Source organism: Tachypleus tridentatus, chromosome 11 (genome assembly GCF_004210375.1).
Source record: "Tachypleus tridentatus isolate NWPU-2018 chromosome 11, ASM421037v1, whole genome shotgun sequence".
NCBI lineage: Eukaryota > Metazoa > Arthropoda > Merostomata > Xiphosura > Limulidae > Tachypleus > Tachypleus tridentatus.
In genome coordinates, this window is record NC_134835.1 from 89,317,940 (window position 1) to 89,345,280 (window position 27,341).

At 33.9% G+C, this 27,341-nt stretch overlaps 1 protein-coding gene across 2 annotated transcripts; it reads left to right on the top strand.

Moving 5' to 3' along the window:
• Positions 1 to 27,107, top strand: LOC143232726 (cuticlin-1-like). 2 transcript variants are annotated; one of them, XM_076468476.1, is made up of 10 exons: positions 1 to 208; positions 2,423 to 2,463; positions 5,954 to 6,002; positions 16,634 to 16,839; positions 18,227 to 18,363; positions 20,434 to 20,582; positions 21,054 to 21,135; positions 21,927 to 22,089; positions 22,550 to 22,733; positions 24,420 to 27,107. In XM_076468476.1, the coding sequence occupies exons 2-10, from the start codon at positions 2,428 to 2,430 to the stop codon at positions 24,641 to 24,643; spliced, it is 1,230 nt and encodes a 409-aa protein (XP_076324591.1). In that variant the 5' UTR covers positions 1 to 208; positions 2,423 to 2,427; the 3' UTR covers positions 24,644 to 27,107. The 2 variants fall into 2 exon arrangements, with proteins under 2 accessions (XP_076324591.1, XP_076324592.1); XM_076468477.1 differs by lacking the exons at positions 1 to 208; positions 2,423 to 2,463 and adding an exon at positions 5,625 to 5,721.
• Positions 27,108 to 27,341: the final 234 nt, after the last annotated feature.

The following is a 27,341-nucleotide window of genomic DNA, read 5'->3' on the forward strand; positions in this document are numbered from 1 at the left end:
TGAGCTAGAACGAAGTGAATGAAGTAACAGGTGGAACTCAGGTCTATTGAGCTGTGCATTTATTCCTGTGTATAGTGAATTAAAACGTTTTCACACATTTTATGCAGTGTGACTTGTCACTATTATTTTCTTAAGTCTCAACAGAGAGTTTCTTCAATTTTTTGTTCGCTAAGCCTACGGAATTCTGGAATCACGTCGTATCACTGGGGTAAGATGTAAAACTTTATATAGTAAATTATATCAACTATACGTGTTTGCTCTCTTCGTTTTACGAACATGTCTTATAACAGTGTCTGATGTCACAATTAAACTGTGCGTTTCTTTTAGATTAAATTAAATCGTAGAACTCGTAGCTTCACATATTTCAAACGTACGAGGAAGTTTGGAAAAAAAAACTAGTGAACGTTCGTTTCTTGTTTATAGTTAATCATAAAGTTACACAACGAGTTATCTGTACTGTGTTCCAACAACTGTTATCGAAACTCTAATCCTAGCGTTATAAGTCTGCAGAAATACTCCTGCACCATTAGTGATACTAGTCAATAAGTTGTTATTTTAACCCTTGTCATATTTCGATGGATATTTATATTAAACTAGTGTTGATTAAAAAATTTACTTTGACTCAATGAACAGAAACTAAAGTTTAGAGATAATAATCGAAAGGCTGAACTGAACAAAGCAAGCAACGTAACGAACCTGGACAAATTTCTAACGGAAATGTTTTGCTTGTTTTTGAATTTCGCGCAAAGCTACACGAGGCCTTTTTGCACTAGCCGTCCCTAATTTAGCAGTGTAAGACTAGAGAGAAGGCAGCTAGACATCGCCACCCACCACCAAGTCTTGGGCTACTCTTTCACCAACGAATAGTGGGATTAACCGATACATTATAACGCCTCCACGGCTGAAAGGGCGAGCATGTTTGGTGTGACGGGGATTCGAACCCGCGACCCTCGGATTACGAGTCGATTGCCTTAACCACCTGGCCGTGCCGGGCCAATTACTCTTGATTTAATGATGAAAAGCCATCGAGTTTAACTTATATATAATACTAAAATTAACATCTCCCCAGTGGCGCAGCAGTAATTCTGAAGTCTTAGAACTATAAAAGATGGGCTTCAATACCTGTGGTAGGTACAACAACAATAGCCCATTGTTTAGTTTTTGTAAATACAAAGCTAAACAATGTTTACCTACAAACAAACAGCTTGTATAATTAATTAAAACAAGGATTTCTAAAATTTCTTGCAACGTTTACTCACATTGAATAATTATCTTTAGATAATCTGGTTACATAATTTTCTTAGAAAAATAAGTTTGTTTTCTTTCTACGTCATCAACTTCATTTCAAATATTATATAAACATAATTACACACAATAATATGTTTTTTAACAAATGGAAACTATCACTGCACAAACTTTTTGTTTCTATTTACTTCCAATTATGTGTATGAGCTTAAATGTTATGTTAAAAAAAACACCCATTGGGATCCGTCATGGCTAGGTGGGTTAAGGCGTTCGACTCGTAATCTAAGGGTCGTGGGTTCGAATCTCCGTCGCGCCAAACATGCTGGTCCTTTTAGCCGTGGGGGCGTCATAACGTTACGGTCAGTCTCACTATTCGTTGGTAAAAGAGTAGCTTCAGAGTTGGCGGTGGGTGGCGATGACTAGCTGCCTTTCCCCTAGTATTTTAACTTGGACTTAATGGCTGAATTTTATGAAACTTTATTCAATATGTTATTTTAGTGTAAGTTAAGTATAAGTAAAAATGTATCAAAATCTACATATTTCAGCATTCTAGATGACGAAATTTCGGCCTAACAATTTTTATAATACAGTTCATTTGATTAGAGGTAAAATATCAATATTTTAGAAATTTTCTTTTATTTCTTATTCAAAAATCCTTCATTAAAATTATTACTCATTTTAATTCTATTCAACAATACTTTGTGGTCTACAATGTCGCGTCGGTCTGCGTGTAAGAAATATTTATTTACTACTAGCGTTGTTTAACTTCCTGAGACCTCGATAGTTAAAAATAAATTAACCCTATGTAGCTCTCTGCTGTTTGTATTTATTTATTGATTTAAGTGTCCAAGTTTTTGTAAAGTGTTGGGTCTGTGATTATCTAATATTGATAATATTAGGGAGGGACGAATGAATGACTAATGTTGGGAACAAAAACTTTATTTCTTCTGTTTAAACGTTTACTTTGAAATTTAGTTTATTGTTTAACCTAAAGACGATGGATATTGTAGGAATGGACTTTCTCTTTATGACCCATAATAGTCTAAAACTTTGAAGGTACTGGATATTTCACAGTGACTCCGCCGGGAACAGGTATAAACTAGAATATTTTTAAGCCTATATATGTAGATTCCTCGTTTTAACGTACTTAATCTAATATACTTTTTTTTCTATACAGAAAACATGGAATCCTATTGGATATCATTGTATCTTTGCTTGGTAAGTTTCAGTTTTCTCTTCAGACTACGTGTTTCTTTTGTGTCTTTCGAATAATTAATAAAACATGCTGTTTCGGCATGGATCTATTATTATTGCAACCTATCCATTCTGGTGTGTTACCCTCTATAATCCCATTTATGATATGATGTCATTCTATTAGCAGGCTAAAGAATTTTACAGCGGCATTCACAAAGTGTTTTTCAGTGGCTAATAAGTGTTCAGGGTGAGTTGAATAAACGTTTTAATGGAGTTTGGAACTATAATATTCTGCTTAAGCAAAGAAATCAGTTACACTAAAACTTCAAAACTAATTATATTTCACACATGATTTCAAACCAATGCTGACACTGTCACGAAGGCGTCGACAAGAAACTGTACAAGAGAGTACGGGCATCATCTTATCCAATACACTTGATAAGTGTCACGTTCTAAGCTTAATATCTCCAAACATTGTTAAAATAATCAATTATTAGAGGTTTCATCCATTAGGATCCCTCTCCTTGTTTTACAAATATGTATATTAAAAAATATCTTTAACATCTTTGAGAAAACTTCGTAGTGCGTAAATTTAATTTGATGTTTATAACTAATCAGACGTCATGCTAAACTTATAACGTGTTTTCATTGTTTATACTTCTACTGAATGCAAAACTTTCACATTTTATTTATTCATGTTGGTGTCATGGTCGCCTGCTTTGAAGAGTATTTGGTCTCCAAGGCCTTTATGATAAAATGTTCCGAAGTGATAATTTCTAAACATATTCCATTTTACGATCAGAAACGTAGTAAGTTAAGGGTTCGGGATAATTTTACGCCTTTTATTGCAATTTATCTATAATTCACTCACATTTTTGTCTATAACTGATCCGTAGCCTTTTCCATAACTAATAGCAACTTGGAATGGACAAAATATAAGAAAAGGAAATTTTAAGTATGTTGTGTTATGTAAGTGTTCTTCTACTAGTCTTTCAAATGGCTTATTGGACAATAATGTTTCATAGATTTCTTGGAAAGAGAACTTACACATATTTCTAAGATAGAAATCTTGCATCGATTGTTTTGAAAAGGTAATCTTACACACATTACTAGGACAATAATTATACTTTTTGTTATGTCTTGGTTACTGACACGGAAAGCTTGAAGGTTTTACGAAAAGTTTTAACAAAATTACATTTACAATTATAATACGAATTAGCGAATATGATCGACACATTGAAAATGTCTCGTGAAATCACCTGTTGTTTGTTCCTTCTTGTGCCAAGTAGTTAGCGTGATCAGACTGCGAATGTGTGAATTCATGGTACATGTCCTTTTGCCACAACAGCAACATGAGTGACATCCAGGTTTCACTGTTCGGTTTGATAACAGTGGCCGTTGGTGCTGCTATTGAGGAGTTCTATTTCCTCGAGTCATTTGTATAAATTTCTTTGTACAAGAATATTGAAACAATTTTAAGAACATCATCACTTCTGTAATTTAATATGATACAGAAAGATAAAAAAAGCGCCACAAAATCAAGTTACGTTATTGATATACCTGAGATGTACTCTTACTATCCTGCTTTTATACTAGTGGCGTGTCGTACATACCTGAGAAGGTGTACACTAACTATCCTTCTGCTTTGACACTATTTTTGGAAATCGGCAAAGCAACTAACTATTAGTAATACTAGCTTAGCAGGTCGAGAAAAAGATCGAAGAATTTCTGCAGAGTTTAATACATTAACCAGCTCAGGTTTTGAGGACAAACATTACGTGTCAAAACTTAATGGTTAACTTATTGATGTTTAAGCAGATTTTTACTTAAACTATTAAAACTATAACCGCTACAACTTCGTGATAACTATTTTCTCGCGAAAAAAGGTATTGCAGTATTATAACCAGTGTCATACCTTCGGTATTTACGATGGATGATTAAAGAAATAGACAAAGCTATCTTAATGTGAACAACATAATCAGGTTATGTACTAAAGGCGAAAACTGAGGTTGTCTACTGAAAAAGGTACAATTACTCTGAGAGGAAATGTTATAACAGTACATTGTTTGTTTGAACAGTCTGTACCTATTTAATATCAAAACTAAATAGAAACGTATAATCAAACAGTTTAGTTTAATTTCAATACCCTTCACTCGTTACGTAATATTAGATTACACAAACAATAGATATTGCATATATTTTGAAACATGGTATACCATAATATATATTCCATTTCTTTTATTCAGTAGCTAAAAGGTAAACACAACTACTGGCTGAATCCACTTCTTTCTAAAATTATACGATAATATTAGTAAACCAAAACATTACTAACGCATATAAAGTCAGTTCTTGGAATGTGTAGCTTATTTATTGTTATGTTAAAATCTGTAGATCGTAAGAGTTCCTAGTAATTAATAGTAGCTTAAAGTAATTACATCTAATTATTTTATGATACAATTTTATTGTAAGACATCAATTTGATTGCACAGAGAGACAGGATGCGTTTATTACTTTATAAAACATTCAAACAACAGTGTTTATTATTCATCAATTATGACTCTGCTTTGTTTTAAACTGTATTGGTAGTACTTCAGTGTCTTCTAGTGGAGATTACCTTTCGTTCACTTTTTGAAGTAATGTGTCATATCTCTACGTTTAAAGATAAGTAGGAAAGTTACAGATTTTTTATATGCTTCTCTTACCGATTTACTTTTGTCAAAACAATGTAATATTTCAAAAATTACTAATATTAAAAGACACCTCGAAAAACATTTGGTATTAATTATTTATTAGAATAAAAAATAACATAAAACAGTTCAAGTGGCAATGGAATCTGCTTAATGCATATAATGTATCTTAGTCTAATAAGACTTCCTTTTTGACAAGGTACTATAATTCAACTTAACACCGTATTGTATGTTATTATAGATTCCCGAGTTTTAACATCGCCGCAATTCTCACACGTAAAGACACCTATGAAGAAACGGGACAAAAATTACCCAACATCTATCTAACATAATAAACCATGACGTAATACTAACAGCATCAACCTTGAACACTTTCACTGTTGAACTTAAAACCAAACATGGACATGTTTTTCCATGGTAACGATACCAGTGTTCATCAAAGCATACAAACTGTGTGTGTGTTCTCAGGGAACGAAGCCAAAGGGAGAGGGTTGGTGCTTAACTTTCTTGTAACAAATAAACCTGCTTTGTGTGATTTATTTCTCTTTCATCGACACAGGGATAAACGTTTTATAAGAGAAAGTGACATGCCTTGGTAACAAAATGAACAAATGGTTCTTCAAACAATACCTTCCCGAGATTTAACTTTTTGATAGTAATTTTAGAACAAAAATCAAATATAAATAATTCTAGGTAAAAATTAGACGTCAAACGTACATTACATTAAAATTAATAACCATATACAAGTTGTCTTTCTTTTCTCTTTTTTTTTTCAAAATTAATTTAAGTTGTATTTATTGTTTTTGACACAATTATTATTTTTACAGATGGCGTTACTAATCACACAAAGTGCAAGTCAAGGGAGTATTCAAGCTGGTAAGTTGCAAAGTTTTAATCTGAAAATATTCAGTGGGTGATGGACATAATAATGGACATAATAATTCATCAAATATGCTTAAATTAGAAAAATAAGACAAAATATTAAATAAGTAATACGGTTCCAAAAATAATATATAAACAAGAGAGAAGACTAAATATACATTTTCAATACAATTGAACAATTATTCTCCCACTAACGTATTGATATAATAAATAAAAATAATTGGTTAGAATACTAACTGAATGTTTTAGACGGCGCAAAAGACGCCTACACTTTTCTAGGAAAATCATTTTTTTTTGTAGATGGATAAAGTAGATTTTAAAAACATGAAAATAGTACTTATGATTTTTTAAGTTAATAAATCTTGAAGTGAGTGTGCTATCATCAGCTAATTTGTAATAATTGTTTACTATTGAACGTTACCATGGAAACGTTTTAAATGAAGAACAACTTGCAAATAAGAGCATGGAGAGAACGAATGCTAATTTTTTTTTTCTTCTCTGTAAATTTTGGTAGGATAAATTTTCAAAAATTACAGTTGAGCAGAGTGTTTATTTGGTGTAGTTGTTGTTAAGTCCAAAGCTACACTATTGACCATTTGTACTCTACCCAACACGGATATCGAAACCCGCAAATGAGCATTGAGCTTAGTCTTCACGTGCAAACTTACCGTTAAGCCAGTGAGTGAGGGAGCAAAGCAGAGGGTGTAATGCTCAGATTTTAACTTTTTTAATGTGATGCTTCAATAAACCAGTTATTCTGGAATTGGTAAACATACTTCAGCCGTAAGCAATATGTACTGTTTCTGGCGTTCTAATTCCGTAGAATAGTTTTAGGAATGAAACGATGTCTTATTACACACTCAAGTTAAATTTTGCATGTTTCAAATACAAGGTCACGACATGCATTTTGATGAACCCTTAGCCAAGCCAGACACAACACTCAAGTGCCATGGTTATTGGGACATATAAGGGATTGTTCCCTATTGTTGATTGCTACTGTTTTCATGAATTTTTCAGCACACGTAGGCCTTTCTTATCCTGTGCTCTCAGAAGGATCTTAAAGTGTTGGTTGATCGGTGGGCTGTCGTTATAATGTTTTGCTACTTCTGAGGTTTAGTTATTAGGTGATCCGTTCTTCTGGCCTCCTGGCTGTAGTTGTCGTTACAGTGTTTTGCTACTTTTGAGGTTTAGTTATTAGTTGATCCTTTCTTCTGGCCTCCTGGCTGTAGTTGTCGTTACAGTGTTTTGCTACTTTTGAGGTTTAGTTATTAGTCGATCCTTTCTTCTGGCCTCCTGGCTGTAGTTGTCGTTACAGTGTTTTGTTACTTTTGAGGTTTAGTTATTAGTTGATCCTTTCTTCTGGCCTCCTGGCTGTACTCTTGTTTACAACTCGAGCATTCATACCGTTTACTATACAATCATGGAAGTTGATCTTTGAAAAGGAAAAAAAAAAAAAAATTAACTCGTATTGAGATCTGAAAATACAATTAAGTTTCATTTGCGGGTCTTTACGTCGTGATTTTTGTGCAAGTTATTTCAGAAATTTGTCATTGAAGAAGAAGGTCGCTAGGAAGCTATGAAATTTTCATAAGTCTCTTTTATTGTGTTAGTTGTTATTTTGAACCTGAACGGCAACTTATGTGATACAATAGTTTAACATCCATGTAAGTGATCCTTAAGTTTCACACAGAGATACTCATAATTGAGAAATACTGACCAGAAGGATCACAACCAGTCAACAATAATCAGGTAGCGGATTTGACCCTCATAGGTATACAGCAAAAATGTGAGGATCGCGGCTCAAACCTTGAACCTTTTGATCAACAACCTTGTATGCTAAATGTGAGATCACGTCCGATCCGCTCACTTTTTGTCATGAAACAGTTGACAGATTTTCATATACAGTTTGTGCCAACGTCTTACTTGTATTTCTCGATAATATTTCAAAACTCGTCAACTACTTCTGAGAAACCTAAACCAAGCAAGGAAACATATTTATAAATATATATTTAATAAACCAATGGATGCTAAAATGCAGCTCTGGTTTACCTTGTATGTATACTAGAAATTAACCAAATTACATTCCACTCATGTTAATCTACAAATATTAATAAATCACGACTTTATTTTTATCAAATGTAAAAAGAAAGGTTTTCATTTACTTGAAAAGTATATATTTAAATGTTTCACTTAGTTTAATATCATATCAGCTTCCTATTGTAGTGAAAATGTGATAGCCTATTAGATCACATTAGTAAATGACCGTACTTTTGATTCAGATTCATATGCGACTTAGCCTATTTTGGAACCGATACACAAGATTAAAGTAATTTAAGTTGATCATCATTGTATAAATGGAACTTCGAACTCTAGGAAATTATTCCTTTAAGTTTTTCCTAAACAAACTAGGGTCTAATCCTATGAGGAAAAACAAACAAGTTATGTATAACTTTTACAATTATTCGTTATAGTTACCTTATACTGTGAATCTGGCAAAAACTATTCATTAATAATAATTTCGGAGCACAGGTATATTCCATTAACACCCATTTGAAATAAAATAAAACGGAGGTAAAATTTGAATAAGATCTATTGGTATCAGGCCTTAGATATCATTGATAGATCTAGTTACGTTAGCTAGCTATAAAGTAGCTTGGATTCTAACTCAAAAAAAGAAATCATTTTCTGATGCTGAACTAGTAAAAGAAATATTGGTTATGGTCATTGAAACTCTGTTGGAGGATTAAGATTTAAAAACAAAAGATGATATTCTTCAAAAGGTGCCCCACAGTGGCTCAGTGGTATGTCTGCGGACTTACAACGCTAAAAACCGGGTGTCGATTCCCGTGGTGGGCAGATCACAGGTAGCCCATTGAGTAGCTTTGTGCTTAATTCAAAACAACAACAATTTTCAAAAGATAAATAATGTGCAATTAAGTCGAAAAAAATTGTCCGCAGAATGCTAGAGTTAGCAAAAGAGATAGAAAATCAGTTGCTTTAACAACTAAAAGACTGTTTATATTTTTCTTTAACACTAGATGTGTCAACAAATGTTAGTAAGACTGCACAGTTGATATTTTGACATATTTAGAATGATTTGACATATTTTGCAAAGTTGAAGAGTTTTCTAGAAAATAACAAGGACTATAATTTCTCTGGCGCTAAAGATGATCTCTATGTAAACTGGATCAAACATCTATCTCAAAAATTTGAAGCACGTTTCTCCGAATTCAAAAATTTGAAATTGGTATTTGAATTTTTGCATGATCCATTTCAATTTCACTTAGAAAATTACAGTAAGGAAAGTACATCTTTTTGTATTTGGATAAGTGTGGATTTGAAGACGAAATGCTTACTCTGAAAGTTATGGAACACATAAAAGTTAAACAAAAATGTTCTATCGGAGAGATGTAGCTCATTCTTCCGATATATGAGTCTTCCAAATTTAAAGATGGCAATTTCAAAATAATTTTCCATGTTTCGATCCACATGGGTGTGCGAGTCAACATTTTCTACGCTAGATTTTCGCAAGTCCAGATACAGATCTCAGCTTACTGACATAAATTTAGAGGCAGAGCTAAGATACTCATTCGGCATAGATATTAAGCCAAATTTCACGAAACTTGTTGATGAAAACCTCCATCAATTTTCACATTGAAGGTCAGTTAAAATGAAATTATTTTGATTAAACTAACATCTTTCAATTTTTTTTAACAGTGTGGCCAACGTTGTTTTCATTAGCCACAGGTGTGGCCACTATGAACAATAAGTTGCCCACCCTTGCTCTAGGTCATTCTTGGCCTTTAACTTTTTAACTTTCTGATATGTGTATCTTGATCAGTGATTTTAAGTACATTCTAGTTCTGTTCTTTGATCATTAGGCTATATTGCTTAAAGTTCTTTAACCAATTTTAGTTTGTAAAATTTTATCCGCATCATCTGATGTGATAACAATTTCAGTTTTAGATAAGTTTTTATGAATGTGGTTAACTTCAGTTTGTTTGTTAATGTTTTTTCTGCTATCATTTGTGAGTATTCTTCATTAAGCATTTACTCACCTGCGTCAATTCTATATCTGGGGTCAGTATTATAGAGCTAAAAATTGAAGACAAGGCCTAGCATGTTAGTGCCCTCGATTCGCAATCTGTGGGGCGAAGAATCGAAACTGGTCGCTGAATGTTCGTGGTAGCGTTATAATGTGATGGTAAAATACAGTATTCATTTGTCAAGAGAAGCTCAAATGTTGGCGATGGGTGTATATCAAATTTAGATGCAGCTTAGCGTAGACAACCATCCAGTAGCTAACTTTGGACATATTTCAACAAACAACGACGAAACAAAATTAAATGCATGAGCACACAGTTCAACCGTAACCTAGGTAACACTTTTGTAAAAATAGAAAGAGGTCACAAATATTTAGTTTATAAAAAATAAAAAAAGCTGAAAATTTCCTTTACATACATCTCTCTTGGAATTTTGTGGAATTTCACCAACATACGAAATCTTAACTCGATATACGAAATAGGATGTTTTTAAATTTATCTTTGGTTGCCATAGTTCAAAGCCCCACTAGCATATATATTTACGAGTTTCGCTTACATTAGTTTGTCTTTTTAATGTTACTGTTTCTTGTGCAAATATAGTTGTGCTTGCAGTCTCAATAATAGATTTTTACAATGAATCTTCAGAAGAAAAGGGAGGGGGAGGACTAGAAACGAATAAAAAGTAACACCTTTTATACTTGCTCAGTATATGTTTGGAATTCTCTCCTGATAATCAGAAGTTTGGACAAAATCATGCATTTTTGTCGTGTAAGAATTCGTGTATTGTGAAACAATTTAATATTTATTGTGTACACCAAAAAAATAAAATAAAAACAAATCCAAAACAAATAGTTTCGTGATCATTGGCATCTGGGATGTCTCGTTCCTGTTGCCACCAGGGGACTTCCAAAACCTATCCAGCCCTCCTACGGCCATCCTCCGTGTCGATAATTCCAACAAACGTTTCGTAAAGGGCCTACAGTTTAAAGAGGTGCGTGAGGTAACACCTGGCGGTAAGACATTGAAGGTAACAATAAAAACGCCCACGCTTGGACTAGAATTCTAATTCTTAGAAGTGATAAATAAAAGGTTGTCTTGTGAGCTTTCCGCTAATTGGTTTTTGGAAATAAGTTGTTGACCTATTCTTTGAGTTTCCATGCTGTGAAGCTTTGTTCCATGGTGGCTCAGAGGATTTATAACACTATAAAAAGGGTTTTGAAACTAGCTCTGGACAAAGACAGAAGGGCCTGGCATGGCCTAGCGCGTTAAGGCGTGCGCTTCGTAATCTGAGGGTCGCGGGTTCGCGCCCGAGTCGCGCCAAACATGCTCGCCCTCCCAGCCGTGGGAGCGTTATAATGTGACGGTCAATCCCACTTTTCGTTGGTAAAAGAGTAGCCCAAGAGTTGGCGGTGGGTGGTGATGACTAGCTGCCTTCACTGCTAAATTAGGGACGGCTAGCACAGATAGCCCTCGAGTAGCTTTGTGCGAAATTCCAAAACAAACAAAGACAGATAGCCCACTGTGTACCTTTTGAAAACCAACAAACCAAATTTTTCAGTGAAGCACCTCCAACAAGTTACAATGTGAAAATCCTATGCACAAATATTAAAGTTGTGTCACTCGTCTGACTGGTCCTACTGGAGACAAGATAATACTCCAGAACTGCTTGGTTGTGTCACTTAGCAATTTGAACTTAGCTTCTCAGTTGACAGTGGTGTCCCCTACCACCAGGGAACACGTATTCAAGGTCGTGCGAACATAGTTCTTTTAAGAAGCAGTCAAAATAAAAGTATAAGTACGGCAAAAAAATGAAATAAAATACTGCTAGAAGATATGATGACAAAGAACATGATCTGTTGATGTTCAGTATATTTTTAAAAGCGGTGCTAACCAGTCAATAATTTTGCAGTTATTTAGTCTGTTAAAATGTTTAAACAGTTTATAAATTTGTTTGTTGAGGTGTTTTTGATTATCAGGTTTTTGTAACTCCTTAGTCAGAAGATATCAGAATTCGGAACAAATTGAACAAACCAGTCTTTATTTTTACATAAAAGTTTTACAGGCATTTGTATAAAAATGCCCTAGAGCCATGTTTCTCAGCCTGTGGTCTGTGAACCCCTTCAAACAATACAGAACTGGTTCGTTGTTGATATTTGATAGGACTTCACCCTTCTTAATCTTGAGATGGGGTAAAAAACTGACTATCAATAAAGATGTCCTAAAGGTTGAAGTACTTTACTATTTTAGCTATTAAATAATGAGTCCCCTTAGGTGTTATTGTCTTGTATGTATGTGTGTTTTCCTATAGCAAAACCACATCGGGCTATCTGCTGAGTCCACGAGGGGAATCGAATGTTATTGTCTTATACGTGAAAGTTTATTAACGTTCATACAGGTTATTTTGACTGTACCTGTTTAATTATAGCTCAAATTTAAAATATAAATAACTCTTTCCTTGTTATTATAGATTCTGAATATAACTTTTGAATATATATTGAAATGTCCTCTCCTCCAGTGGCACAGCGGCATGTTTGAGGACTTACAATGATTTAAACCTGATTTCGATAACTGTGATGGGCAGAAAGCTGATAGCCTTTTGTGCTCAATTACAAACGAATAAACAGAGACATTAAAATATTTTATTTCTATGTATAATGATTCAAGCACAATAAAGATGCATGGATTCAGGGTTAGATGGACGAGGATCAAGAAGATGTAATTCTCTTTCCTTGGTGTAGTAAGAAACATATTGCAGTGATAAAAAGCGTATACAACTTTGTTTACATAAGTGCAGGTAAAAGCTCAACTGCACGCAAAATATTAATGTAAAATAACATGCTTTACAAAATACGATTGATTGATTGTTATAAATATATGTTCACGTGATGAACCACGAGGAGAAACTGATTTTATTGGCTCTGTCTTTTCTGCAGGCTGCTATGAAACCGTGGAGATGTTTACTTATTAAGAAGGGAATGAGTTAGTTTACAGTTGTAAACGGTTTGAATGCTTATTGATATACACTCCAAGAACCTCATTATGTGAAAATGGGATTTATCGATGAATGGACACACAAGTAAAATTGTTGAAACATTATTTATTCATCACTTTCCTTTGATAGGTCATCATCCGTTTTAATGTTCAAAAGGATCGTCCTGCTGTGTACTTTGTAATAGAGAGGACAGTTAATAGCTTTAAGAAGAGTTCTTTTGTTAGAACATAAAACTCTATCTATCGCAACCAATGACTGGTTCCGATGACTACGCAGAGACTGCTATTTTCTCCAATGTCCCAAAGGATCCAGTTTTTTCAGCTGGGCGCTGGTCAAAATGCTAGATCGTGGAGTCTTAATTCTGTTATTTGCGTCCCATTACCAACCACATACACACACAAACAGAGAATCGCACTTTTTGGTTGGGGTGTATTATAAAGGTAGCGACCTTATCTCTATTTTTCCTCTACCTACCACTTTATAATTGAATACTGTTAATGTAAATAGCCTTTATGTAGCTTTGCACAAAGTTTTCAAAGTTCTAGACAAGTCTCGCTCATGCATAGGTGCGCCATAAAGTATTTTATTAGTAGTGAAATGATGTGAGAAGGTAGACATAAGTCCATGAAGTTGAAAATGTAGTTATGAAATCTCCCAGTTCAGTTACGATACTTACAGAACACAACTTTTCCCTCCTGTTCGGAGGGGCATGCTTAAAGTCATATGACTACATTTGTATATCTGATTGTACTTCCCAAAGTGTCACAAAAACTTTTCTTGTGTTTTTCCTTTTAGTTTTCTCTTCAAGAATCAATGTGACTGTTTCTACCATTTTGTAGTGCCAGGGGAGATCAACTGTTGGAAGTTGCATTTGACAAGACAGCAGCAATGGCGTATTATGAACTGTAATAGAACCTCTCAGTAGTTTAGTCAACTCAGACTACTGAGTTGTACTGTTTAGCCCAGACCATTTACTTTAGCAGATCATTGAAAATCTACATTTGAAACAAAATATTTCAAGTATGGCTAACAGCTAGGAGTAGTTTATGGAAAGTGATTTGGAAAATCGTTTTGTTTGTTTCTAGATTACAGGGGATGTTACATTTTAAAAAATATTTTATGTGGTATAATGATAGCAACAGAAGAAAAAGAAAGAAATGGAGTGTAATCCTCCTTCCCTGAATCCACCATGAGGATAAGGTTTGTAATAATACTCTTAGTTCTTGTCGTTTTGAATGTTTGTTTCTGATATTCGCAGAAAGCTTTACAAGGCTAGCTGTCTCATAGTGTTTTATAGTTTCAACTTATAGACTAAAAAGAAGACACCTAGTTAACACTAACCATCGCCAACTTCTAGGCTACTCTAATCAAATAACGGGATTTTACCGTCATTTTTATAACGCACTCAGGCCCCAAAGTGCGGAACGAAATTTAGCGGCAACGGAATGTGAATTACTGATGCTCGTATCCACTGGCCAGAACGTTAAACGACTAGGCTACGTCTTTTTACAGTTGAGATAATAACACGTGTTAACTTGGATGAAATATGAATGTTTTTCTGTAACAGTAATATAACAAAGTGACTGATGAAAGCTCATAAAAAAAATAATCACAAAGTTCTCAGAAAGTAGGCGTGCTTATCAAACAACTCATAAACTAAATGAACTCATTAAACTACACCATGAATTGTTAATACCAGGCTGATCTCACAAGAGGCCAACTGAAGTTGGCATAACAGCAGTGGCTACTATGAGTACATAATGATAAGATCGGGAAGTATCTTCTTCGATACGCCTCTACGGAAGGGTTTGTGGGATAAACGATCCAACACGGTCTTTCTTGCTGATCAGTAACGGTCCTACTTTGAGTTTATCTTATGTGTTATGATCAGAGATTAAGATATCCCGTACTTGACCGTGGTGTACGGTGTGAAGATGGAGCAGCGAAAGTTTCTACCATTCTTTCACAGGGTCGAGAACCGGTAATGGCAAGTCAGCGTACCTGAAAACTAGCATGTATTAGGAAGGGCATTGAACTAAATATCAAGTGAAGATGAAGCTTGTTGGGATGTGAACGATTTATATATTGTACGATCAAAGCGCACGCATACACTGTAGCTGATAGAGATAATAATTCTTATTTTCCTGTTTTAGTAGCATATATATACCCTATGTCTTTTAACTGATGTCCTCTATTGACCAAACTGGTTATAATAAACTATGTATGAGATATGCTTATAAAGAGCTGATTTCAACGCTATATCACTTTATAAACACGATATAAGCTGACAATAGCTGGGTGTTTATCATTGTTTTCGTGATACCAATTGTGTATGACAAATGTACTTTTCTTCACTTTTCAAACTTTGCTTTCATAAAAGATTAAATAAATAATGATAAGAGAATAGCTAACTCAAAAGTCGTGTTTTAAAACAATAAGTTTATATGATTTTATTTGATCTTTGCTAGTAAAACGTAATGAAAGTTAGTGATTTTTCTTGATATGATACAGTATTTCAAATATCACCCTGGTACCGATTTACACAGGAATTAACACGTTACTATCTATGGCTAAACGTAATGAGCTTCACTTCTCTAGTGGCCTGACATGGCCAAACGTGTTAAGGCGTGCGACTCGTAATCTGAGGGTCGCGGGTTCGCATCCCCCTTCGCGCCAAACATGCTCGCCCTCCCAGCCGTGGGGGCGTTATAATTTTACGGTCAATCCCACTATTCGTTGGTAAAAGAGTAGCCAAAGAGTGGCGGTGACTAGCTGCCTTCCCTCTAGCCTTACACTGCTAAATTAGGGACGGCTAGCACAGATAGCTCTCGAGTAGCTTTGTGCGAAATTCAAAACAAACAAACAAACGAAATCGCTTCTCTAAAATTTACAGAATAATTTATTTATTAACCCTTACGGTTAAAGATAGTGAGCTTCTTTTGTCTTTAATGGAAAGAATCAAACAGTAGAAAAGATAAACACTTTATGTGATATGGTAAATTCAAGTATATTTTCGAAACCTTCAGTTCAGAGCTAATGTACTCATGCAACTGTACATGTTGGATTTTTCACACTTTCGTGATTTAAGTAAATTAATATTATTAACATTTTAACTAGGTATTGTTAAAACTCTGCGATAAAGATTCCCATAGATTTCAAGTGTTAGACGTTTTCATAATATTACTGCTCGTGATGTGCACGTTCTCTCTTTGGTTTTGTTTGTTTTTTTCGTGGTTTTCAGATCGCACTAGCTTCTTTCTCTTACATTGAAACTTTGATTGTGTATTTTCATTACATAGTTTGATTTTGAAATAGAAACTAATTATGTTTTTTTTCATTAACATTAGCTACATTACTTAGTAATTAATATAGGTACAAGGGTGTAATTAATGCGCTTTGTGATTCAAGCCTAGGAAAATTATATGACGTTTATTTATGTGAACTATTTCAAAACAATTAGAAACCTTGTAGAATGTTCACACTTCATAAAACGCTGCCGAACAATGAAGCCATCACCGCGTGAGGCTCAGAGGACAGCTCATATGAATCCTGTACACTATTATGAATGGCTATTTTTCTTTGATTTTTAGATTCGCCTTCGGTACCTGGAGTTAACATTCAGTGTCTCAGCAACAACATTCAAGTTACCATAGCAACTGGAACTAACTTTAATGGGATGATTTATCCTAAGGGACTTTCCAAGAATTCCTCTTGTATGGTGGAGTATGCAACTGTCGAAGGGCATGTCACTTACAATTTGCCATTGCATGCTTGTAACACTATGAATACTGATCTAGTAAGTACCGACCCTCTTATAAAAACTTATGTAATACGACAGATACTGTTCTGGTAAGTATCTACTCTCTTGCAAAAACTTGTATTCTTCTAACACCACTAACACAGATTTGGTAAGTAATTACTACTTTCTTTTTGTAAGATTGTGAACATAGTATTGATATCTGTTTTCTTACAAAAACGTACATACTTGATGACTCTTATAGTGTCATATCACCAATGTGTCACCAGAACAAATGTTTTTTTCTTTAACTCATAAACTTAGTTTTATGAAAAATATTCAATAATATTTTTACTCGTTTTATCAGCTATTTTTAGACAAACAAAAACTTTGTGGACGCACTTACTAGTTAAAGATACAAATAACATTAAGCTATTTGTGTTAATCTTAAATAGTGATATATTGAACTTTTAGAAATTATGGGAATTTAAACTTCGTTAGTTTTTCATGACCACTTTTTTATACGTTTGTTGACTTAAAAAAAGTTTTATGGATACTTGAATTATGACAATACGGAGGCCAATTTAATTTGCATTGAGGTTGTTTGAGACTGATGTTCGGTAATCTGTCAATATTAAAAAAAACAAAAAACGTCTGACTTCACACTTGCAAACGCCATAGAAAAAAAATATGTAATTGTTAAAGACGTTCGTTCAAGTTACTGGAAATAATCGAATAATTATTTATTACTTATTTAAGGTGGAAAAGACAGAAACTTAAGATCTGTAGTGTTGTAAGCATTGGTTAAGAGTTTATGACTGTGTTTTATGTGAAACAATTAAACACGTATAACGTGTATATAGTGAAAGGTATAAAAAAAGACCATTTCCAGTGGTGTAACATTGGTTTCAAGAGTGTGAAGAGAATCCTTGAAGGTATTGTATCAAAATAGAAAAGTCATACAAAGGGTGGAGAGCATGTCCCCTTAGTCGTAGATATGTTGAGCTACGATAAACCAGTGACCTACTCGTTTATATTGGTTCAGTTGAACTAGTCAGAATACTTATGGTTGTAATTCGCTGAACGGACATTATAAAACAAATTAGTTTGGACCATTAATGCGAAATATTGTATTTTTAAAATCTATTCAAAATAACCAAAGTTTTTACAGAGTGCTGTCACTCCCGTAACTTTCTAGTGTTTTTCATTTCTAAATGCCTTGTCTGTTTCATGTTTGACTACGCAACTGAAAAAAAATGCAGATATAGACTGGCTTTAAGTATTATTCAAAGTTGTTAGGTTTAGTATGCATTCATGTTCAGCAGTTATGACTGGTACATCAACTATAACAAAATTCTTAACCTGATATACATTTTGTCATTATATATACTACAGAAATGGTATAGTTTCGGTTTTAAAATTTAGTTTGTGTTTGTTTGTTTCACAGAACGATGGCGTAGAATATTTCAACACTGTTGTTGTCCAACCACATCGAAAGCTGGTGACCAATCAGGGTCGAGGCTACCACGTAAGATGCCGATACCAGATGAAGGAAAAGAGTATTATTTCAAATTTCAATGTTAGGTAAAACTCATCCTACGTTTCTTGATACACAGCTTCAATTTTCGTGTCAACTAAAAAAAAAATGTTATATTAATTAAGCTCTAAGTAACTATTTTGTTTCATAACACGTCACTTAACAATGACTGTAGCCGTGACATGTAAAAACAGATACCCAAGGACGTGTGTTATTGAATCATAAATAACATCAGAGAGTAAACATTTACAGTATATACGTGTATATCTTTTCTAAAGAGAAGTAATTAGTTATTACGCTTGTATTTATAAATTTAAAAAATCACCTGTGCACTTCACAATGTACCAGTTCTTAAAAAAAAACATTTGAATCATAGATGTTTGCTTGGCCTTGATTGCGTGCGTAGGAGATCCGTCAAACAGAAGATGTGTGCTATTCTGTGTAAGTTTTTTCTGCTGTTTTCTTCAGTGCACCTTGTTAAATTTGAACGTGAACTTACATCCGATCATTCCCAACAAATTACTGTAATCATGATCGCCCGCCTGTGCTCATACCGGTCACTGATGACTTGTACCATGTAACCAATTTTTTTAAAAACTAACCAACCGCCTGTGTGTAATTTCTTTCAGAGGGAGGGGCCGAGAGAGGAGGTAATACTGGGAAGGAAAGTTATTAGCGTCCTTCATGGCGGTGAATATCCTTGAGACGCCGTGAAAGTTCATTCACATTCCTTGAAGAGGTAGTGAAGTCAACCAGTGAGGTTGGCCACGGTCCGGTGACGTTTGCAGTTAGCGAGAGCTACCCAGTCACTTAAGCGCGGCTGGTAGACACATTATCAGTTAGCCCACGCACATCTACCTCACAATAGTAACCATGAGATGACTGTGTTATTGTTGTTCACAATATTAATTTCAACACGCTATAGAAATGGCTCTTTCTGCACATTACATATTTAAGTCATCCGGAAGTGTGGATGCAAAATGTCCTTCAATGTCCGCTTCCCCCTTCTCTGGCTATTGTTTCTTTGCTCTGTTAAACTTGCGTACTAATATAATTATATCTCTGTCCTCGATGGGACTGCAGTACGTTTGCGGACTTACAACACTAAAATATGGGGTTCAATCTCTGTAGTAGACATAGCAGATTGATTGCCCAGTGTTGCTTTGCTCTAAAACGTACAAATAAATACAAAAGGTTTCACCTTTTAAATGTTTCAGTTACCTATTTTGATTTCCTACTTAACTGATCACTCAATTCTTTTGCTAATGATCACAGTAACTGCATCAGTAACTTTGTTAGTTGCGTATTTTTAGGCGGAGTCTTTGTATCAGTACGTTAATTCCAACTCCCAGTCCTCTTCTCAGTAAATAGTCGGTAGTGAATCCCACCTGATTATTATATTTCTTGTCTTACTTGGTTATTTCAGAACATTAAGTGAGGCTTTCTGGAGTAACTTGTTCATGTTTAAACATTTCTAACCATGGTTTCTCTCTAACTAATTTTAATATCTAGTTTCACATATTTATTGTATTTTTAGTTTAGCACACCTTGAGCAGCTTCCAACTATCTAATTTTGTTTCAACATGGTAAGAGAAACTTCGCTCATCTCTTGCCTTGTCATTTCATGACTACTATATTGGTGCATCTCAACAATTTTTCTTCTATACGTGTTTCACAACATATTATTGTATTAATTCGGTTTCAGCATATTGACTAAGGTTCTCATGGCACAGCTTACTTTATTTCATATTATTACTTTTTTTTACTTCATATTATCTGAGACATTATTATTTTGTAACACTTCTACTTTGGCTTGTTAATTATTTTTTTAACATTATTTACTTAAACTCGCTTAATCTGCCTTATAATCATTTTGATGTCAGTGTTTCTTCCTTGTCTATATACTAAGTATGGTTTTGTGGCAGTTTCTTATCTTTGCTTTAGGTTCGAAGTTATTATTACTGTCCTGTTTCGTTTCAGGTTATCAATTACGACATTCATGTTTCTGCCTTACCACTATTTCAGATTATTAAATGTGAGTTTACTTTGTTTATGCTATTCTTGTTTCAGGTTACTAGATTTCTTTGTGTAATTTTTTCTTTTTTTTTTTTTTTCAGTATGTTGGGTACAACCCCCATGTACGCTACTGCCCCAATGCCGGTCTGTACCATGAAAATTTTCCGAGGAGATTTTGATCATGCAATTGTTGCTGAAAATGTCAAGATTGGCGACCGTCTCACACTGGTCATCAACATCGATCTACAAGGTAAACTTTAAGTGTAGACTATATTTTACTTTATTACGTATGTTTAGACTTTTTATTTCACGTAGAAAGTAAATATCCTATTCATTTAATCTTTGTAATTGTTGTGTGTTTTTTGATATATAAGGCCAGGTGGAAATACAAAAATACTTTGCCATCATTTAGACATACAAGTTAAACCACATTTCCATATAAACAACTCTAAAAACAAGAAAGACTAACATAAAAAAATAAAATTTTATTATTTTTATACATGCTTAAAACAAATCAAATCGCGGATCAGCGTTGATGTTTTCTATTAATGGGTGATAAACCGTTGTACACGTTCTCTCTTCTTCTGAGACGGGAGGAGGTTACGAAACGTTTAATATTTTGTTATCAAGACGGCGTCAACCAATCACGACCCACGGAATGGCGGTATCTCGTGATCAAGTAATCCTTTACAGCGCTTTTAAGAAGTATTTCTTATTCCAGATATCTACGGTATGAAGGTGACGAACTGCTTGGTTCGTGATGGGTTAAATTGGGGAGAACAACCTTTAATCAACAACGATGGGTAAGTATCTGCATTTTTCTTTTCGCGAACCCCAGTGCACTCTGGCCAAAATATTATACACGATTAATCATTACGTATTGAATCAGTCAGCTTATCAACTAACACTATTTTAATATATTGTCATGGCTCGAGGATGTCTTACTTTAAGGTTTGTGTAGTGATGAATATACTTATAAGAATATGCATTTGAAACCATATAAAATTCTGGTTCAAGGACTCAACAGTATTCAGGTAAGATATCTTTGTTGTTTATTTAATAACAATGCTCTTGTAAAATTCTCAAGAAGAGAAATGAAATTATATTAGAGTTTTTCTTTGCTCTGCGTAACTTACAATCAAGTGTAGCGTCTGGTAGGGTTGATGTATATATTTTTAAACGTGGTTTTTTAGATATGTACTAGGGCACTTCGAGAGCAATGGAAATTATCCGCATTGAGATTTATAGGGTTTACAGTATTTTGATAATATTGTTTTCCTTTTAACAACAGCGACAAAAAGACTTAATTCGATTGCAGTTTAGTTTAAAGCTATGTAATGAGTTACAAAGCTTAACGTATGTAGTGCTAGTTGAAATAAGAACAGAGTAATAAAGTGTATGCAAAATTTCAGGAAGTCCAACGGTGAGATTCTGTACTGTTTATAAAATCCAAAGTATAAATAGTAAGACTTAGAATTCGTACTGCAGTTTGGTAATGAATTTTTAAATAACTAGCTCTTTTATTGTACAAGAAAGATTTGAAAGATTATTTATTTATTTTTGATGTGGCTTATTTATTTTGTGATTATTGTAGATGTCCAGTGGACACCGAGATAATGGGGCCTTTCGACTACACCGAAAACAAAACCCGAGCAGTTGTGAATTTTCAAGCTCATAAGTTTCCCTACACATCCTCTGTTTATTATCAGTGTAATATCAAGCTGTGCTTGAAGAGGGACGGAGGCTGTGATGATGTGGTAGGTTAGGTGTAGAATCTTCAGTTACATACAAACTAAACGAAATCTGCCTTGTAACACATGGCTTACACATAGGACAAACGCTTTATAGGTGTATCTAACAGAATGTAGTTTTCTTTAACAACACATTTACATGTTAAAACTCTGTACAGCATTTAAATTACCATATTCCCAGTGCTCTATTAGCAAGAATACACTGCAGTAATGTATTTCTATTTGATATCATTATTCAACACGTTTAAAACAGATTGTTTTAAATTTAGTGTAACTAAAACATTATACATTTTAGCAAGATGCAGATAATATACATTGGTTTAACGTGGTTTAGCTGTTGTTTTCGTTCACGAACAATTAGTAAAGTGGAATGCAACAATTTGAGTGAAATTTAGTGACTTTAAGACTCGTGTGTGAATCACGTTTAAACGTCACAATTTTGTACTTTGTTTTCGCCATTCTCTAGCCCCCGCAGTGTCACCCCAGTGGAAGGAATATCTTGAAACGCCGAAGGAAGAGGGAAAGTGAAGTGGAAGAAGATGGTGATCTTAGAAACTTGAGGCAAGAGGAGCAGGACGTACGTGATTTAAGTGTAGAGGTATTTTCTGGTCTGCATGTGAACGAAGCAGAAAACTTGAACACTGATGACGGTAAGTTATAACCATTGGTAAAAAGAATTACTGAGAGGATATCTAAACCGAATAATGTATATTCTTTGTTAATTTATTTATAAACTATAAAAGAACCAGAATATTTGAAAAGATAAAATGGCGGAAAAATAATGGATGTTTATCTGTACTTAAGAAGCTAGTTGTTTAGAATTATTTTATCTTTCTCCACAAGTAGGCCCGGCATGGCCAGGTCGGTTAAAGCGTGCGACTCGTAATCCGAGGGTCGCGGGTTCTCATCCCCGTCGCACAAAACATGCTCGCTCTTTCAGCCGTGGGGGCGTTATAATGTTACGGTCAATCCCTCTATTCGTTGGTAAATGAGTAGCCCAAGAGTTGGCGGTGGGTGGTGATGACTATCTGCTTTCCATCTAGTTTTACACTGCTAAATTAGGGACGGCTAGCGCAGATAGCCCTCGAGTAGTTTTGCGCGAAATTCAAAAAACAAACAAACAATCTCCACAAATAAAGCCTGGAATGTCGGGTCTTCCAGTATAATTAAAAAGCCTCACGAATAAAGAATCGGCTATAGTTTTAGGTGCTTCCAACAGTGATAAGCATGGTGTGGCGAGCGGCAGTAAAACTTTGTTCCAAATGTTGGGTCTGTGGGTGGGATATAAAAGCTACGTTAAACTCCATCATCCGAATAGAGATCAATAGCTCAAAATCTGCAGGTGTAATAGTTTGGAACAAACAAGTGAAAGAAACCAGTAGCTGAGCTAAAAGGAAAAATAACAAAAAAAAACACGTTTCAGGGAAATTTTATCTAAAACTGTGGTCTATTTTTGTTGCTCTAATACTTAGAACCTCACATTTATTAACACAGTCTAATATAGTTCCGTGGATGAGAGAATGGCCTTATTCTATTTATAAATATTCTCACTTTAATTGAGTCCTGAAACTATGAATGTTATCTTTTTTTAAATACATATAATGGGAAAATGATTACTCTTTTAATACGTTGAAAATATTAAGAAATCATTGTTATTTGGATCAGTTTTTGTGTTTCCACTTTAGATGGTAAAGAGGCATTGTTTCAGTCAGCACATATGTATGAGTGCCGTTAATGTCAAACATTCCAATTCGTACTCTTTCATGTTTATCCTTGTTGATTTGAATTTGTGTTTAAGTCACTAGCAGATTACGTTTCTAATGATAACTTCTATTTTCAAATAAAAGATGAGAGATATTTATTGAAAATATTTTGCGAATACGAATATAATATAAACTCCCAGCGTAACTAAACCATCCCAGTAAATATCTATCTTACTGTGTGAGATATAACGGTGAGGTTTCGCACTTGGTTTGAAAAATGTGAATTTCAGAAAACATTTTTATCTTGAATATATATAATTTGTAAAACTAACGTTATTCAAGTTACAACATTATATATTTTCACGTAAAAACTGTAGAAATGTCCTTTAAAGCCCCTTAAGCGAAAAATAATATTAACGTTTTCAAAATTCGTTCACACTTTTTATGTTGCATATTACTTTTACAACTATATTAATTTGTCAACAGATTTTGTGTCTCAGTATTATTGGCTCTAAAGAGATAACTTAAATAGCGTTTTGAACTTTGGAATCCATTGCTTAAAAAGCCACGTGCTTGATTAAAAAAAATCACACAGTTAACATTTTAATCATGTGATCTTTCTTTACTGAACAGAGCCTGGAGTAAAAGCGCAGCCTTCAGTTGCTGAGAATGAGTTTTGTGTTTCTACTAGAAAGTTTGCTATTGGTATTGCCATTGCTGGAGTTTTGTTAATGTTAGCGGTAATGCTGCTCGTGGCCTGTATCCTTCACCGCCGCCGCAGGAGAAAAGGGGCCAGCACAGCTGGCAGTTCTATCTATTCTGGACCGTACTCTAACGCTGCATACAGCAGAGACTGAATCTTGACAAGTACGAATGTGAACGGACATGGGAAGAGGTCAAAGCAACTTTCAATCCAAGCAGTTAGACTGACCCGTGATATTTATGGACAGATGTAATCTCGGTTCTCAGAAGTTGTTAATAATTTACAATAACTTAAAAAATAATCGGCATAAAACTAAAATAAGTATTTTGAAATTAATTCATAGCGAAAATTACTTTAAAATGTTGAATGTTGAATTTCGTAATTAGCTTAAAATCAATGCTCATTTTTTTATTTTTTTTATACCAGAAAAATGAATGCATGTACTTCACGTAGCATAGGTTTTAAAATATTCAACGGTGTTTTTGTAATTGTTCGGGGTATAGGTTTCCGTGGTGTTACTCTTCTTGTTCGTAGTGTACGTTTCCATGGCGTGTTGTTACTATTCGTGGTACAAATTTTGGAATATTCTACGGTGTTTTTGTCCTTGTTCATGGTATAGATTTCCACGGTGATACTGTTATTGTTCATGTTATAACTATAGATCTTTTCGGTTTCCTTGACTTTTTTTATAATTTGAGTTTAATGTTATTTGAACTTTTCAGTGTATACAGTATGAATAATTCTCTGAATTATAACGACAAACCTTCAAGGCTACCAAAAGATGGAGCTAAACCGTTTTTAGCTTTACACTCTATCTAACCAAACTTCGTGATTATTGGGAATAACTTATTTTACAACAGGTAAAGTTACTTCAGTCATAGTAACTTAAGATAAGAAGCAGTGCCAAAGTTATTTTAATTAATAATTACTCTTTCAATAAGTTAGCCTAAGATATTATGTTAATCAAATACGTTTTCATAGCTTATGGTGTCCTGAATGTTCATGTGAATTCTTGAGAAATATTGTCACTCATAGGCATATTATTACAATTAATACGATCTGTCTGGAAGGATTTTTTTTAACTGTTAAAAACGCCAATTTAAGATAAAGACTTTTTAACTGTTAGTTTTCTACCTTTGGGTATTGGCTGAAATTTTGAAATTAAAAAATAATTCACGACCGAAATTTGACACAAAAGCTGAAAAGAATCGTATTAAGTTGTTTTATAATATCCTGTTTCTGTGCTTCATATTTTATAAAGAGGAAACTTAAATGAAAAAATCGTGTCCTTTGAGATGCAATTTGTAGTTGTATACGAATAAAACAATCGAATATAATTTGGAATGATAAACGGCTATTGTAACAGCGACTAAATATTAGTAGATAATTGACACAAGGGTTTAATCTTTGACCATATAAAGGATAATTTCTTAACAATCTTAAAGAGCAAATTGTGTTAAGTTGTCATTAAGTGTGCACCACATTTAATTCAACATTTTAATACAGCTCTCTCTAACTGCAGCTTTAAAAATTTCTAAGTTAGCTTATAGTGTGTGACGAGCAGTTTTTTAGTTAACATTAACACAATGTAAACCGTAGTATTTTCTGTTGAAAGTCTAATGCGATATATAACTACCACACAGTGATGGAAAAGAAAGGTATAACTGAGATTTTAATAAAGCATAAACTATTATAGTGTCATAGCTGCTCCCTTAAAATATATTCATCTTAAAAAAGTAAAAATAAACTTGAAAACAAATGTTAGAAGTAGGAAATTGTGTGTTACGTTTTCTGCTAAATGTCTACAAGAAAATATACGGTTCTTTAACCATTATCTTAAATCATGTAAAAATAATTTATTTCAGTCCTATCCGTTTTTTTTAATAATAATTCGTGAAGGCTAACATTGTATTCGACAGTAAGTACCATTTTGTTGTTTGTATATTGAAATGAGAACCTGCAAAACTTGGAAATCTTTATTTTAAATGTGTATCCAGATATACTTCTACGTCACGAATAATGTTTCTTCTCCAAGAGTCGTTTTTTATTACATTTTTAGGCTTGACGTTGTAGTATAGAATTGTTTTTTTAGTTTCCAGACTTTTGGAAATCCCCAAATGAGACAATAGGCAAATAAAACGTAACTGAAAGTAAATGAGAATTGAGGTTTGTGATTGTATATATACATGTATAGTAGTCGGCCCAAACAGGCAGCTACATAGAGGTGAAGGGTTCAGTGAAAAAGCTTATTGAGTTACTCAAACATTCAGCTGTGATTTTAGTCTTAAGGATTGGTGTAGGCTTTGTTTATATTTTAAAGAAAGAATCTCTTCTGCCAACTCTTACAGCTCTTGCTGCAAAGTGACTGGTGATTCATATATTTGTCTTACCAGGAGGTGGTACGGAGATTTTCTTTAAACTCTATTTCTAGACTTTTTATAATAAATTTAAAGACAGTTTAATTTAATGTACGGAATTAGAATGCCCGGTGTTTTTTGTTTTTTTTCTGTCTTTTGTTGAGTAATGTTTCCATAACTATGGTGCTACGTGTAGTTGTACACAACTTTGGATGTAAGTTCATTATGATATGTGTAACATTTCAAATAAATTTTTACATTTGATTCGTTTCTCTGTTGCGTTTCAAGTGCCGTAAATTGCTATGTTTAAAGGACTAAAAATTGATGAAGTGTTTAAAGTATACTTAGAATATAATAATTAATTCTTAAAAACGCGTAAGTTTTTTTTGCAAACTCCTAAAACAGCATGTGACTAAAATGTCTCTATAAGTAACCAACTTTTAATGAAGGTTATTCTACTGTAACTGACAACTTATAAATGATATACCTATAAAC

Coding starts and splice junctions, on each gene's coding strand:
- LOC143232726 (XM_076468476.1), top strand. CDS start 2,428: ATGGAATCCTATTGGATATCATTGTATCTTTGCTTG. Junction 6,003..16,633: donor TCAAGGGAGTATTCAAGCTG/GTAAGTTGCAAA, acceptor TTTGATTTTTAG/ATTCGCCTTCGGTACCTGGA. Junction 22,734..24,419: donor AAACTTGAACACTGATGACG/GTAAGTTATAAC, acceptor TTTACTGAACAG/AGCCTGGAGTAAAAGCGCAG.